This window comes from Zootoca vivipara, chromosome Z (assembly GCF_963506605.1).
Source record: "Zootoca vivipara chromosome Z, rZooViv1.1, whole genome shotgun sequence".
NCBI lineage: Eukaryota > Metazoa > Chordata > Lepidosauria > Squamata > Lacertidae > Zootoca > Zootoca vivipara.
Genome location: NC_083294.1, coordinates 30,566,650 through 30,582,225, shown reverse-complemented (window position 1 = coordinate 30,582,225; position 15,576 = coordinate 30,566,650). Strand labels below are relative to the sequence as shown.

Genomic DNA, 15,576 nt, shown 5'->3' with positions numbered 1-15,576 from the left:
AAAATAAAGATTGACTGACTGAGTTACTGTCAGGTCTCTTGGGGTGGGGGTGGGGGAAGACTTCCTGAGCCTTTGTACCACAACTGCATAGGATTTGCCTCTTGCACTGACCAACTGAGACGGGGAGCAGAGCCTCCCTGGCATATCTCAAAGGGAGAGCAGGATCCTGCCTTCATAATATTGATGATTAGCATTTATATAGCACTTTACATTCATCAAAGCACTTTGCACCCATTATCTCAGGAGCCCTTGCAACAACCTTGTAAAATAGGTCAGTAATTCATATCCGTCTATTTCAGATGGGGGGGGGCGTGGATGATGGAGGCAGGGTGCTGAGGCTCGGTGAAGGTGGAATGCATAAGGCCATTTAGCGAGTTCACGGCAGAGGTAATTTGGTGCAGCAAAGGGGAAGTATTTTTTTTGCAGCTGGTAGACACAGGTAGGCATGATGATGTGTTTTTTTTGGGGGGGGATAATTCACCTATTCTGCAAAGGGATGCAAATGAGGAAAGAGGGAAAGGGAGCACACTTTTTAAAATAAAAAAAAATGTCTCTGATCAGCTGCTGATGCAGACTTCTGAAGAGTATGAGAGCTTATGACAGGTCCCTTGGGGACAGCTGAGACAAAGTGGAAAATCCGGAGTCAGCACACAGCCTTTGTAGCAGATGTGGTGTTGTCTGGCGATGTGCCCTGACATGCAGTCTCTGTTCTGTAACGGCAGCTATTGATAAACATTCATTATTTTGTGTGTATGTGTATCAGTAAAGGTATCGCTGAGCTGGTTCATTCGTTAGGGACAGACTACATATGAGAAAAACAAAAACACCCTGCCCTACTTTCCCATCAGAGAGGTTGGATTGCTGAGGTCATGGAAAAGGCCCCCCGGCAGCAAAAGGTTGGAAGCAAAATAGCCAGTGCGTGGGGAGTTGGGTTTGCAAGCTCTGTGAGTCAGAAATCAAGTAAGTTGGCTGTAGAAGTCCTCAGAATCGGGACAAGGTAACTGGTTGGGTAGCTTGCAGGTATCAAGATCCTGACATCTCTGATGAAAGGGGTCTCTGGTCTCAGATCTAGGAATGAGTTACTGCCTGAGCTTTTCAAAAACAGGTAAGTCACTGTCCATAATACTCAGTTAAATGGACCAGTGGTCTGATTCAATGTACAGCAATGACTTGCCTGCTGCTGGGTGGCTGCAGGCTATCAACATGGGTCGTACCTCAGTGGCAGAATGTGTCTCGGTGGAGGAGGTCCCGGGTCCCTATTATCTCCAGATTGGGTTGGGAATGCCCCCTGTTTGAAACTCTGGAGAGCCTCTGCCGGTCAGGGTGGATAATACTGAGCTAGATGAGCCAATGGTCTGAATCGGGATAGAACAGTCTCATCTAGAATCTGTGCACCCAGTAGGGGAGCCTTCCCAAAGTAATCCCACTTGAGTTAGACATGGGGGGCGGGGAATGTTGGTGCTTTTGTGACGATGTACATGGAATTCTGCTCATTGTCTCTCTGCTCCCCGAAATGTTCAGCTGCTGCTTTAAGAGGCTTTTTCCGACATGACTCTGTGCCGGGGCTATTGCCGGGGTTGATCTCTGGTGCGCAATGCGTCCTGCTGCCTTGTAAGCCTTGTTAATATTTTATCATTTTGATATACGGGGAATTAATTACTGTCAACAGAGCAGATTTTAATCTAATCAGCTATTCCATACACCGCATTGGGTTGCAGACATCAAAGCCAGCATCAAAGTGTTGGGAATGAAAGTGCTCTGTGAGCTTTCCAAGCAAGAAGCAGCTTAATGCGCGAGGGTGCCCTGCATGGATACTATCCTTGGGCGTGCCCTCCTCCTTCTGTATGTTCTTCCCCAGGTGGTGGATCTTTTGAGGCGTTACCAGTGCTAAAAGATACAATGGTGCCTGGAAGGGTTGGCAGTTTCCCAGGAAAAGAAATTGGCACAAGACATTAAATCAGTAAACAAGTACCAGTTTCAACATGACTTCATTTTTTTCTGAACTTGATTTTTAGCAGATTTAAAAACTTTTTTGCATGTATGCAACCATGCAAGAAGGAAACAAGCATGGCTGGGTCAAAGCCCTGGTGTTGGTTGTTTCAAAAAGTTGGGTGCAAGAAGATAGGCAATGCAGTAAATCCCAGCTGTTTCCACTGCCCACCCCTGAGACCTTCTGATAACACCAGCCGTTGACCATGCACATTGATCAATTTGGGGTTCTTGTCATAGGGACAGATGCCTTAGTTACAACTGGATTACTACAACATGGTTTATATGGGGCTGACTTTGAGGGGGAAATGTAGGGAGCATATTGTTGCACCCCACTTCAGTCGCCGAGATTCCAGGGGTTCCATCCAGGGTTTGGTTTCCTTGGAATGAGGGACATCCAAGACTGAGGTGTCTTTCTGATATAAGGTTTATTTATACATATATACAACCTGAGCCTACAATGGAGGGGCTCACGGCATTAATACCCCTAGAAGGTCTTGCTTCCCCCAGAGCCACAGCCTTGGATTCCAGCAGAAATCAAGCCTGGTTGTGCCTCACAGGATTCTTCCTGCAGCCAGCTTCTAGCTCTCTCACACATTTCAAATCTGACCCTTATCCTTCTCACTAATAGCAGGTGCCCCATGCTTAGAGGGCTATTAGCTCAACAAGGAGCTAACCTAGCTAATCCAACCATTGAATCCTTGCTGGATCCAGGAATTAAAAGGGACTCAGGCATACAGCCCAACCCCTTATCCCCACAACCCACAACACTAGGATTCTTGGGTTACGATAGCTAATACTGGCTGCCAGTCTGTTGGGCACAATTCTGAGTGCTGACTCACCATACTCATGCCTTCCCTCTGCACATGCCTTTTCAAAATGTGCAGGTAATAACAGCCACAACCCACACCTGCAGACATACACCTGGCAGTGTGGAGTTGAATATACTGATTTTGAGCAGAAATGAGTTGCTTAATTTCGGTGTATTTGTGGGCCAGTGCTTTCCCCCCTCTAAAAGGTGTGCATAAGAGTATCAAGGGACTTGCAGAGAAAATGAATTTAGATCACTGCTTGAGGTTTTGCTATGTTTTTATTATGTTGGAATCCGCCCAGAGACACTGGGAGTTGGATGGTGGGCAGCCCTCTAGGCTGTTCTGGGCTTCTCTTTTCTTCTCCTCCCCTCAGAGCCACTGAGTTTAGTGGAGCTTACAAGGATTGCAGCCATAGTACAGTAGTCTTAATCAATTGGTTAGTAAGCTATGCATGTACTGCTGCTTTTGGGGTGTGTGTGTGCGCGTATACTATATAATAACAGACTGACACAGCTACCTGCATTTTTGGACTCCCCTTTAGGGAGTGGATGCGAACTCTCCTTGGAGGTATCGGTAGGGTAGGGATGGACCAATCTGAATTTTGCTTCTCATTTTTTCTCATTCTTAAATTCAGTTCACCCCATTTCCACAGGTTTTTTTAAAAAAGAAATACCTCACAAAAATTTGTATGCATTTTCCACATGCATTCCTGCTAATATACACATTTTTGCAAGTAATTTTCCCTAATATGCATTCCTGGAAAAGGCTCTTTACAGTGGTCATTCCTTGCGTATGGAACTATCAATCTATTATAGTTTTAGGCGGTTAAATGTGTCCCTTTCAGTGGTAAGTTGGAGGAAGAAAGACCTGATTCCTACGACTCTTATTATTTGTAATTGTTATGTGACTTGTTCTGTGTGTTTAAAGGATTGTGCAATACAGTATTTTGTGGATTTTTTTAAAAACGTGTTTGCCTAGTAAACCACCCAGTGGCTTGTGCAGAGGTGTGTGGGTTTGTGCGTGCCCAGTTTGCACAAAATACTGTTTGATGCTTATCTTCTATAATACAATGCATTTTGTATCTTTTCACTAATATATCTGTACACATAAAAGGCATTTTGTATGTTATTTTTATTATTTACTATATTTGTTAGTGACTCCCCCCCGAATGACCCAGAGTGACTTACATTAAAACTAACTGAGAACAATCCATAGAAATCTAAAAACACAGCTAAATGTATAAAAGGCAAGACTTGCAGGTCCCATTTCAATGCCAAAAGTGCCAAAAAGCCCGGGCAAAGAGAAGAGTCTCTGGTGCCTAAAAACAGATAAAGATGGTGTCAGGAATCATGTGAAAAGTAGTTTCCCTCACATCCTTGAAATAAATTATGAGGGAGGGAAATCCTGTGGCTTCAGGGTTTGATGCTGTTCCATAGTCCCAGAGAAGGACCTGTAGGGAAGGTGGCAGGAATCTTTCTTGTTCATTCTTTTCTTTTCTTTTCTTTTTTAAGTCTCTTCCTAGTATCGGTGGAAGAAAGGCAGTCATATGGAGTACTTCTGACTGTACCTAGTTTACCTTGCTTAGCAACAGGGAACAGAGCAAAAAGGCCTGGTGGGATGAATTATTTGCGGCACTTACTTACTTTGGCAGCCAGTTTGTTTATTTGTGGTTTTCTGAGAAGATGGAGGAGGTGAGAATTTAATTAGCACTGGGCTCTTAAAAACAAAAGCCTCCTGTCCCAGTCAAATTGGGCTTTCCCATCAGTAAAGTGTGAAAAGCTGGAGCCAAGTGCAGTCACAACCAGCCTCAAAAAGGTACAGAGTGCCTGTTCATTTTTTTCGGTGGCCAGGTGTATGTGATTGCACATATATGTGCATCTTTGCAAGGAAGTGCATCAACCAGGCCTCTTTCATTAATGTATATATTTATATGCACCCTTTCTCTTTATACACTCTTTTTTGAGGGTGGGGGGTGTTGGAGAGCTGAGAAGTGTGGCTTTTGAAGGTTAGAGAAGAATAGAGAAGTGTGGCTTTTGAAGGTTAGCTGTCTTGGATCATTTATTGTTTTGGAAAATGCCAACCATTAAAATGAGAGTTGGATTTCTTCCCAACCCTTAATCCGAATCCACTTTTTGTCCATCCTATAGTAAAGAGTGATTTATTGACGTAAAATTGTGACATTTGAAACAGTCCTCATTCTTTTTATTTTTAACACATAAAATTCATTACGTATTTATTACAGATTATTTACATCTGTGGCCTATACCACCCCAAACATTCAGCCCTCTACGGTCTGTGCCTCTACTGGGATCTTTTGCATGAATGTCTTGTTGAAATGGGTGTTGGGTTGTTGTAGGATTCACTTTCTTGACTTCTATTATCTTAAAAACAAACATGCAAAGCAGTTATTTGCGATCATTATAGGTGCAAAGATGGGTTTAAAAACTGTGTGGTTAAATGTGCTTGTGGTGCAATTGGTTTCACTTTGGTTTGTGTTTGAAGGACTAGTCTCCTTTCATGTTTGCATACCGGAGGGAGAGATCCGTCTTGGCTGTGAACCAGAGCTAGATCAAACAGACAGGGCCTTTCCCCCTGTGCAGTTTGCTATGAGAGAAATGCAGAATGCTTGTTCTTCCAGGTAAGGGAAGTGAAATGTAACAGGTCTTCCAAGCAGAGCTTGTTTTTATGGGCTCGTTAACAGCTGAAAAAGATTTAAGTCTGTTCCTTGGTCGTATCACTTGAGAGTGCAAGTTTGGGACTCACATGATGCAGTGCTTCTCCATACAAAGATAAAATTTTAAAATCTCTGTGCATGAGGAAGTAGTGCAAGCATCCCCAAACTTCGGCCCTCCAGATGTTTTGGACTACAATTCCCATCATCCCTGACCACTGGTCCTGTTAGCTAGGGATCATGGGAGTTGTAGGCCAAAACATCTGGAGGGCCGAAGTTTTGGGGTGCCTGAAATAGTGTGTTGAGAAGGCCCAGGGTAGAATATTTTTTGGTATCATTTTTACGTGTGGGGATTTTGCTGCTGTTTTGTTTGGCCTGGGGAAGCAATCCATATATGAACTACCTGCCATCTATGAAGTGGTACAGTCCATAAACCACTTCACTGTCTGTGTCATAGATGTAAGTCTCACATTGGCCTTGGCCAACCTGGTGCCCTCCAGATGTTTCAGCCCCAGGCAGTTGGCTGTGGTTGATGGGAGCTGTAGTCCAAAACATCTAGAGGGGGCAGGTTGTCCAAGGCTGCGTTACGGCTTATGCCCCCTTCCTCCCACCAATAGAAGAAGATTTAAGTAAGCCTTTCCTCTCATTTTCCTTTCTTTTTTGAAGCTGCTTGAATAGGAAATTTGGAAATTATGGGGAAATGGCTGTAAGCTTGTTGGTTGAGCACGGCTTTGCATGCATGAGGCTTCAGGTTCAATCCCTGACATATCCAAGAAAGACTGGGGAAGACCTCATTTCTGAAACCCTGGGAAGCTGCTGCCAGCCTTATGGTCTTCCATCCACTCATAGCTGCCAAGTTTTCCCTTTTCTCACGAGGAAGCCTATTCAGCATAAGGGGATTTCCCTTAAAAAAGGGAGAACTTGGCAGCTACGCACCCACTGTCTTGTAATTGGAGCCACAAAAGGCAATTAGCCTGAAAAAAATTCTACTAGCCTGCTGAGACTGGCAGAGGAGGGACAGAGAGATCTGTCCCACTTGCAACAAACAGCCTGCTGTGTTTGTCATGGTTCCCTCTGAGCACCCTGATTCAGACAAGGAGTAGGAGGTACTTGAAGACAACAGCTTGGAATGGGAAGGAGGGGGAGGGGTTGAGACGGCACAGCAGAGACCTCTTAAGGAATCTCTCCCTCTATCCCTGGAAATGCATGGAAAGAAATCTTCAGTAATTTTTTTTTAAAGGGAGATGTGGGTAAGAGGGGGAAGGATCGTGAGGGTTCAGTGGTAGAACACACCCTTTGCAGTTCCACCACTGCAGTTCCAGTTTAAAACCCTGGCACCTTCAGGCTAGGCTGTGAGAGAGACCCCGGACTAAAATATCGGAGACCCATTGTCAGACAGTGTAGGCTGTACTGAACTAGGTCACTGAGCTTCAGTAGGTGGGTTGTGGACTCTATATTGTAGTGTTTCTCAGGCTTTGGTCCCTGGCTGATGTTGGACTACAACTCCCATCATCCCTAGCTAGCAGGACCAGTGGTCGGGGATGATGGGAGTTGTAGTCCAACAATAGCTGGAGACTCAGGTTTGAGAAACACTGTGGTTATAGTTGAATTCTAAGGTGGGTTGTTGCAGCAGCAGCATTTCCACCATACAAATATATGGTAAAAAACAAACCAGACTAGAAAGTTGTCCCCCAGTGCATGTTTGGGTTAAAGGGCGTGGCTGAAGACTGCTCAGCTCTATGGATTCATGGGAAGTAGAAGGCAGCTTCCTATGTTCCTGTATGGCCTTCCGTGCATATGTGACATGAGGAATGTCTACTTCCCAACAGTTACTTATTTTCTTGGTCGAGAAGAGTATCTGCACACGGCTGCAAAGTGGGACATGAGCATGGTGAGTCATTGACCCTCACCAGAGCAAGTGAATGAATCCCGGAAGCTTCCTGCACTGTTGGTTGTGCAATAGACCTGAAGGATGGGAAGTGGCTTCCGCAAAAACCAAAGCAGAGATGACAGGGTTATGAAACTAGTTGGAAGTGCAGGCTTCATCCCTGAGCCAGCTGGTTGCAGGTGTGGATCTGTCAAATTGGCACGCCTCTGCTTGGGAGTGCCCCAACACTGTACTTGTTGCAGTGTTGCCAAAGCTTAATGTTGCTGTTGGTGTATGTATGTATGTTCTGTATATGTGGGTTTGTGCAGCACTTTTTGTGATGGTGCTCTCAGTTATGGAGTACTGTGACCTTTTTTTACTGCCTGTGGCAGACATTTTGTGCTGGCACCCACGGCACATTTATCAAGATCCAAATACAGTACCTGGTCTATGTGTGTGTGTGTGTGTGTGTGTGTGTGTGTGTATGTGTGTTGTTGTTGTTGTTGTTGTTGTTGTTGTACCCCACCCATCTGGCCGGGTTTCCCCAGCCACTCTGGGTGGCTTCCAGTACATAAAAATTGTAAAACATTAGGCATTAAAAATTTCCTGATACAGATGTATTCTAAAAGCTCACTCAGCCACTTTGATCTGCAGAACAGTCACTGTTACAAGTACCACATAATGCTCATTCCCAGTGCTATTTTTCTAGAAAAAGAGGTGCTGGAACTCACCATGAACGGCTGCCTTGTTCAGGAGTGGCACCCACCTGGGAGGTGCCGGAATTGAGTTCCGGTGAGTTCCAGCTGGGGGGAAAAAGGGCTTGCTCACTCCACATTTGTAACAAGTTGATATTTTAGTGTGGTGGCACCCACACTTTGGAACTCCCTGCCTATTGACATCAGGCAGGTTACGTTCACTGTATTATTTTTGATGCCTGTTAAAAACATTTCTGTTTAGACAAGGCTACCCAGACGGGTAGAATGTCAACATGCATTGTAAACTTATAATTGATTTTAATTATTTTTGAATGCTTTGATTTTTTTGTAAACTGCTTTGAAGTTTTATTACAGTTAAGTGGTATATAAGTATTGGGAAATAAATTATCTCTCTTTCTCTCTCTCTATATATAAATAATTTATTTATTTCCCAATACTTACACACACACACACACACACACACACACAGTAGCCCTATAATGCATTTATGTTTTAAAATACATTGTAAATCATTTAGACACCTTTAGGCAGCAAGTGACTACCAAGTCAAATAGATAGTGTTCTGGGTTTGCAGGGGGGGCAAGGATTCTTTAAAATTCCTGAGTGCGAGGTTCTGCCCTTATTACCTGAAATTAGTAAATATGGGGTTTGAAATCAAGCCAGCTTCCTCGGGAGCTGGGCTTCTTTAGAGGGGAGATAGCAGAGTCATTATCTTGCCAAAAGGTGAGGCATTCAGCATCAGACAAGAAAGGGGGAGGCTGTCAGGATTACAGGGGGCAAGATGTCACCATAGTGAAAAAAAGGAAAGAAAGTGCTTTTTGCAAGAGGCTTTTGAAACGGAGGTTGCCAGGATGACAGAGGGGCTGCTGGAAGCGGAAGGGGAAGAGTTGTTTTCTGCAAAGGCTGCTGGGAAGAAGCAGCAGGAAGTTGGGCAGAACTCCATGGATGCTGACTGGGAGAGGCTGCCCTAAGAGGCTGGGGGCCGTGGCTGGCTGCTGTTTTGGACCCAAGCTGGTTGAAGCTACGAGAGGACCAGCAAGAGACACTCTTGAGGTGTGCCCCCTCCGTGGAAGGCTTTAGCTGTAAATGTGTGTGAACAAACCACATTTCTAAGACAAAGCAAACTCCACTGTGCCTTGATTTTGCAATGGAAACACAACCCTTGGTTAGCTTCTGGAATCCCTGGAATCTTGCTTCCATTTGACAGAGATTGGGGGTGGTGTGTAACAATAGCAACAACAAAACACAGTTTGCCAATTTGCACAGAATGTGTTGAATAATCTCTTTCCAAATCTCTCTCTTTATCCCCCCCCCCCCCCCCCGCGGTTCCATACTTCAAGAAAGATATCTGAGTAATTCTTGGGTGTTGTATTTGCAGAAATGGGAAATCATTCTCTTTTTTTGCTTCTATCCATATGGCTGGGGTTCTGTTTGAAAGCAAAAGTACCCCTGGTTGTCTGCTACCTCCTCTCGTATACCATCTTAAGTCTTTCAGCAAAAAAAGGTTATGTCTTGATAAACGGCAGCACACTTTCTCTCTCTCTCTCTCTCTCTCTCTCTCTCTCTCTCTCTCTCTCTCTCTCTCTCTCTCTCTCTCCCTCTCTCCTTCCCTCTAATGCCTTTTCAACATCTGATGAAGTGTTCCGGGGAACTCAAAAGCTTGCACTCTGTTTCGTAACATTATGATTGAGCTAATATGAATTAGAATTTTGTGGTTTTTTCTTGTAGGCCATCAATGGCCATCTCTAACTTACATAAATGTGTCATTTCGAAATATTCAGATCCTTTTAATTTGTGGAATATCCACATGGAAGTATTTAGCCACGCGCACTGATGTACAGTGAAGGTTAGGGACCATAGCTCAGAGGGGAATGAATTGCAACTCAGTAACTGAGCACATGCGTTTGTATGCAGAAGCTTCGACCCCTGGAATCTCTTTCCCAGCATACCCTCTTGAGTTTTAAGATCAGCAGAGAGGGCCCTCTTAAGAGTTGCACCACTCTCAGAAATTTGGGGGTGGCCCAGATGAGAGCATTCTCTGTTGCAGCCCCTAAGTTGTGAAATTCCCTCTCCCAGCTTCATGGTACAGTTTTTGTCATATGCTGAACATGCATTTTGTTACCCTGTTCTTCGACACTTGAAATAGATCTTTTATAGGGCATGTTCCAATTGTGATTTTAAGTTGTTTTAATTCTTTTTTTATGTTGCTCTAAGACAGGGACCCAGGTGGCGCTGTGGTTAAACCACTGAGCCTAGGGCTTGCTGATCAGAAGGTCGGCGGTTCGAATCCCTGTGACGGGGTGAGCTCCCGTTGCTTGGTCCCAGCTCCTGCCAACCTAGCAGTTCGAAAGCACGTCAAAATGCAAGTAGATAAATAGGAACCACTACAGCGGGAAGGTAAACGGTGTTTCCATGTGCTGCTCTGGTTTGCCAGAAGCGGCTTTGTCATGCTGGCCACATGACCTGGAAGCTATACGCCGGCTCCCTCGGCCAATAATGTGAGATGAGCGCGCAACCCCAGAGTCGGTCACGACTGGACCTAATGGTCAGGGGTCCCTTTACCTTTAACCAGTGAAGAGACCCCCTTCACCTCACAAAGGTATTACCGTATTTTATGGACCATAACACGCACCAGACCATACAACACACCTAGTTTTTAGAGGAGGAAAGCAAGGGGGGGGAAATTGCCCCTGGTTTTCCTCCTCTAAAAGGCTGGGAGGCGGCAGCAACAGCAGCAGCAGCAGCAGCATTTGGGCCGCTTCTCTCAACCCTCAGCTGCTGGCTGCCGCTGCTGGTTCTCCAGGGGCAAGCCCGTCTGCCCCCCACTCTTGGGAGAGCTGGCGGCAGCATCAGAGCCCCGAAAGGAGCGCACTGATGCTGCTGCCGACTCTCCAGGGGCAAGCCCGTCTGCCCCTCCTGCCACCGCCGCCCACTGCTTGCAAAAGCGGAGCGCGCAGGTGGCGATGGGGGAGAGAGGAACGAGCAGCTCTTCCTCCTCGGAAGCTGCTGCCAGCGCGCTCCACTTTTGCGAGCGGCGGGCAGCGGCTTCCGAGGAGGAAGAGCTGCATGTTCCTGTCCCCCATGCCGCTGCTAGCGCGCTCCGCTCGCAAAAGCTCCTACCCCACCGCCTTTGTCGAAAGCTGCTGCCTTCACTCCATAACACGCAGCGACTTTTTCCTTTCCGTTTTAGTGGGGAAGTGCGTGTTATGGTCCGAAAAATACGGTAACTGTTTAGATAGATATTTTATTGCATTCGGAGACCAGCATATAAAACACACTTAGGGGTACAATCCCAGAAGGAACACAAAAATTTAAAACATTGAACAACAGTAAATTTAAGATTTATAAATGCAATAAGCGTATAGACACTAAAAACTTTGAGATAAGCTACCGCAGAGACATATTAACTGTTAAACGATCATGAGATCTGTATCTGTGGGTGGAATAGGGGATCCCTAATATTCTCAGTACCCTTAACAAGCTATAGTTTCCAGGATCTTTTGTGGGGGAGGAAACTATGACTGCTTAAAGTATATGATCCTGCTTTAAATGTATAGTACAGATGTGAGTGCTCTCTCTCTCTCTCTCTCAGGGGTCATTGTGAGGCTAAAAATGCCATTCTGAGCTCCTTGGAGGGAGGGCGATAAATGAAAGTCTATAAATAATTCACTGTCCCCTCTTGCCCTTCTTTCTTTCCCAGGTGGCTAACCTGCCTCCTTCGTTTTTAGTGCTGAAGCCAGATTGTTTTAACTAAAGATGGAAACACTGGAGTCGGAACTGACTTGCCCAATTTGTTTGGAATTGTTTGAAGACCCCCTCCTTCTGCCGTGCGCTCATAGCCTCTGTTCCAGCTGTGCCCACCGCATCCTGGTCTCCAGCTGCTCCTCCGGAGAGCCTCTTGAGCCCATCACTGCCTTCCAGTGCCCCACCTGCCGCTATGTCATCTCCCTCAACCATCGGGGCCTGGAGGGCCTCAAGCGCAATGTGACCTTGCAGAACATCATCGACCGCTTCCAGAAGGCCTCCCTGAGTGGGCCGAATTCCCCCAGCGAGAACTGTCGTGAGCGGCCATACCGCCACAGCCCAACCATGTCGGCGGGCGACAGGATAGCCTGCCAGTTCTGTGAGCAGGACCCCCCGCGTGACGCTGTCAAGACCTGCATCACCTGCGAGGTGTCCTACTGCGACCGCTGCCTGCGGGCCACACACCCCAACAAGAAGCCGTTCACCAGCCACCGCTTGGTGGAGCCTGTGCCGGACGCCCACTTCCGTGGGCTGACTTGCCTTGAGCATGAGAACGAGAAAGTGAACATGTACTGTGTGGCTGATGACCAGCTCATCTGTGCCTTATGCAAACTGGTGGGGCGGCACCGGGATCACCAGGTGGCATCCCTGAGTGACCGGTTTGAGAAGCTCAAGGTAAGAAGGGGCGGGGTGGGATTTTGGGCACTGATTGAAGCAGCAGCAGCTGCTTGTGTTGTGTGGTTTGTGTCTGTTTTGCTCCTTCCTGTATGTTCATAAGTAAGGATTCATTGCAAATACCACACACCCCAAAGTGACATATGGAGAACGTGCTCTGAGCTGCTGTTTTACCGCAGTTGCATCCCTCACCCACTGTGTCATCTCTGAACTCACTTTTCAGTATCTTTTGCATCAAAACACTAGGAGGCTGTTGTAAACTGACTCAGGCTGTATATTCAACTAGCCCAGTAGTATCCATTGACTGGCAGTGGCTGGCTGACCAGGGTCTTGAGCAAAGATCGTTTCCATCATTTGCTACTGGGTGCTTCTAAAATACCGTAGGGATTCCCATAGTTCTGCCACAAAGCTATGGTTTCTTCCTATGAGCCACTCTCCCTCCACAACAGAAGAAGCACTCGAACTGGTTTTGTGGTGGAGCAATGAATACACACACAACTGTCCATTTTTCTTACCACACCAATCTGGTTGTGTGAATTGGCTTTGGTACTAACCGAGTAACTGGAGGCAAGGTTTCCCTGTGTGAAACGAAGCAGACTGTTTCAATAGGTGTTGGCTTCCATAATTAGGTGGCAGTGGCAGACGTTGCCTGAAGCTGCAGGGCCTGGATGGAGGCAGGCAGGCAAGTGGGATGGATGCATGGTTTGTCAGGGGCTTGTTTAACGGAGATGAATCTGTACTATTTGTGGGTGTGGGAATCTTGGTTAGCACTGCATGTTGGGTGTGTGAAAGGCCTTATTAAAGGTTTGAGATGGTATTCCCATAAGACTTCAGGGTTCTGAGCTTAGCCATCCCCCTTATGCTGATCTTCACACCCAGCCTTAAGCCCCTTTTTCTTTGTGAGATCAAACCTCAAAACACAAGAGTAAGCCTCCAGGCACTTAAAAGTCAGTGCGTGGTAGAGAATACAGGAGTGGGAAGCAGCAAAAATATTTGGGCTTTAGAAAGGGTAGAAGTGGGGCCTGCAACAAAATTCTGCAGCGGTGGAGTGCAGCTGTTCAGAGTTCCACCAGGCCAGCTATGCCTTTCTCTAGGATTTTGCATTTCACTCCCCTCTCCCCCTAGTTTTCTGGTGTTTTTTCTGCCCTCCAGCAGTTAGCCACCCATTTTGTGGGTGGTGAGGCTTGGATTGAGTTTTTTTTAAGTGTGTATGTGTGTGTTTGTACATCTGGAAACCTCAGTGTTCTCCACAGCCTGTAGCTACCCCCTTCTGTGTGTGGATAGATGACCAGCACTTAGGGATTTGAGTTCCCTATGAGTATACAGTGGTACCTCAGGTTAAGTACTTAATTGGTTCTGGAAGTCCGTACTTAACGTGAAGCGTACTTAACGTGAAGTGAACTTTCCCATTGAAAGTAATGGAAAGTGGATTAATCCGTTCCAGACAGGTCCGCGGAGTACTTAAATTGAAAGTAGTCAACCTGAAGTGTACTTAACCCGAGGTATGACTGTATAGCAGGTGTGAGTGTGAGGTATCTTTGGCCCTCTAGGTGTTGCTGCACTATAACTCCCATCATTCCTGGCCATTGGCCATGCTTGCTAGGGTTGATGGGGGTTGTAGTGCAGTAACACCTGAAGAGGTCACAGGTTCCTCACAATAGGTATATATGATGGTCTGCATGGGGAATGGTGGGTCAAGGTGAACCCAGTGTGAGAATGAGCCAGGGGGAGGGGTGGAGCTGTAAAGGGATGTAAGCAAATCCCCAGGGTTCCTTTGTTGTTGGTCTTTTTGTTTGAGGAATTCTCCACCCTGTCAGAACACTGGAATTTTAGTATTTTCAGAGCTGTTTATCCTGGTCCAGGATGAAGTGAGAGGAAGTGTCCCACTATGGAATACATAAGCTATGGAATAAGCTTTGATAGGGTGTTGTGGTGGTCACAGCCAAAGATAGATAGATAGATAGATAGATAAAATAGCAGTAGTAGATGTAGATGTAGATATATTTATACCCTGCCCGTCTGGCTGGGTTTCCCCAGACACTCTGGGCAGCTGTTCCCAACAGAATATTAAAATCACAACTAAATATCAAACATTAAAATTTTTCCTAAACAGTGCTGCCTTCAGATGTCTTCTAAAAGTTGGATAGTTGTTTATTTCCTTGACATTTGATGGGAGGGCATTCCACAGGGCGAGAGCCACTACCGAGAAGGCCCTGTGCCTGGTTCCCTGTAACCTCACTTCTTGCAGTGAGGGAACCGCCAGAAGGCTCTCGACGCTGGACCTGTGTCCGGGCTTAACGATGGGGGTGGAGACACTCCTTCAGGTATACTGGGCATTCTGTTGGTGTCTTTAAATCATGACATTAAAAGAAAGTTCAGAAAGAAGGGGTTCCCATGGGCATCTGGTGGGCCACTGTGAGAAGAGGATGATGGACTAGAAGAGTCATTGGACTGATCCAGTGGGACTCCTCGTGCTAATATCTCTTTATTATCAGATACTGAGGGGAAAGAACTGGAGATGGCAGTTGGCATCTTGGCTTTGATTGCAAGCTTTCCTTGGTCCATTGTATCTGTATCCTGGTTTGAATTGCCCACAAGTTCTTTGCTGGCCAGGACTTTGATGTTACCACCAGAAGTTCTTTGGCTGAGACTCCTGTTAGCCCCGGTCAGCTAGTTGGATGGCCAGGGATGTTGGGAGTTGTAGTCCTACAGCATCTGCAGGATCAGGGATCCCTTCCCTGCCTTATATCTTCAAGGTGAACATTCCCAGAGAGGCAGAGTAATTTTTTAGTTTTGGCGGGTGGGGGTAAATATTTTTTATTTCATTCCGTAATGTATATAAAACAGAGAGAACATTTATTTTCAAAAAGCAGATAAAAGTAAAGGATGAAAAACAAAACTATAAAGTAGGCACGTAGAATAAGTGCAGTAGTTGCATGTGGGTTAAAGTAACAAATTCCAAGTAATAAAGCAGTGAGAAGAAATGTTGTCTTCACATAAAGAATATTAGAGTTATCTGATTATCCTGTATAGAGAGGCAGAATTAACTAAGAAACTTCTGGTGCATGTTGCGAGAACATTATTTCTTCCTGGAGAGTATAT

General features: G+C 45.9%; 1 protein-coding gene across 1 annotated transcript in view; it reads left to right on the top strand.

The window, feature by feature from the left end:
* The window catches only part of MID2 (midline 2), a 190,487-nt gene that overhangs the window by 35,718 nt on the left and 139,193 nt on the right, over nucleotides 1-15,576 (top strand). The window contains exon 2 of the mRNA XM_035113295.2: nucleotides 11,756-12,474. Coding sequence (XP_034969186.2) covers nucleotides 11,812-12,474 — 663 coding nt within the window. The 5' untranslated portion in view covers nucleotides 11,756-11,811. The remainder of the gene's footprint in view (nucleotides 1-11,755; nucleotides 12,475-15,576) is intronic.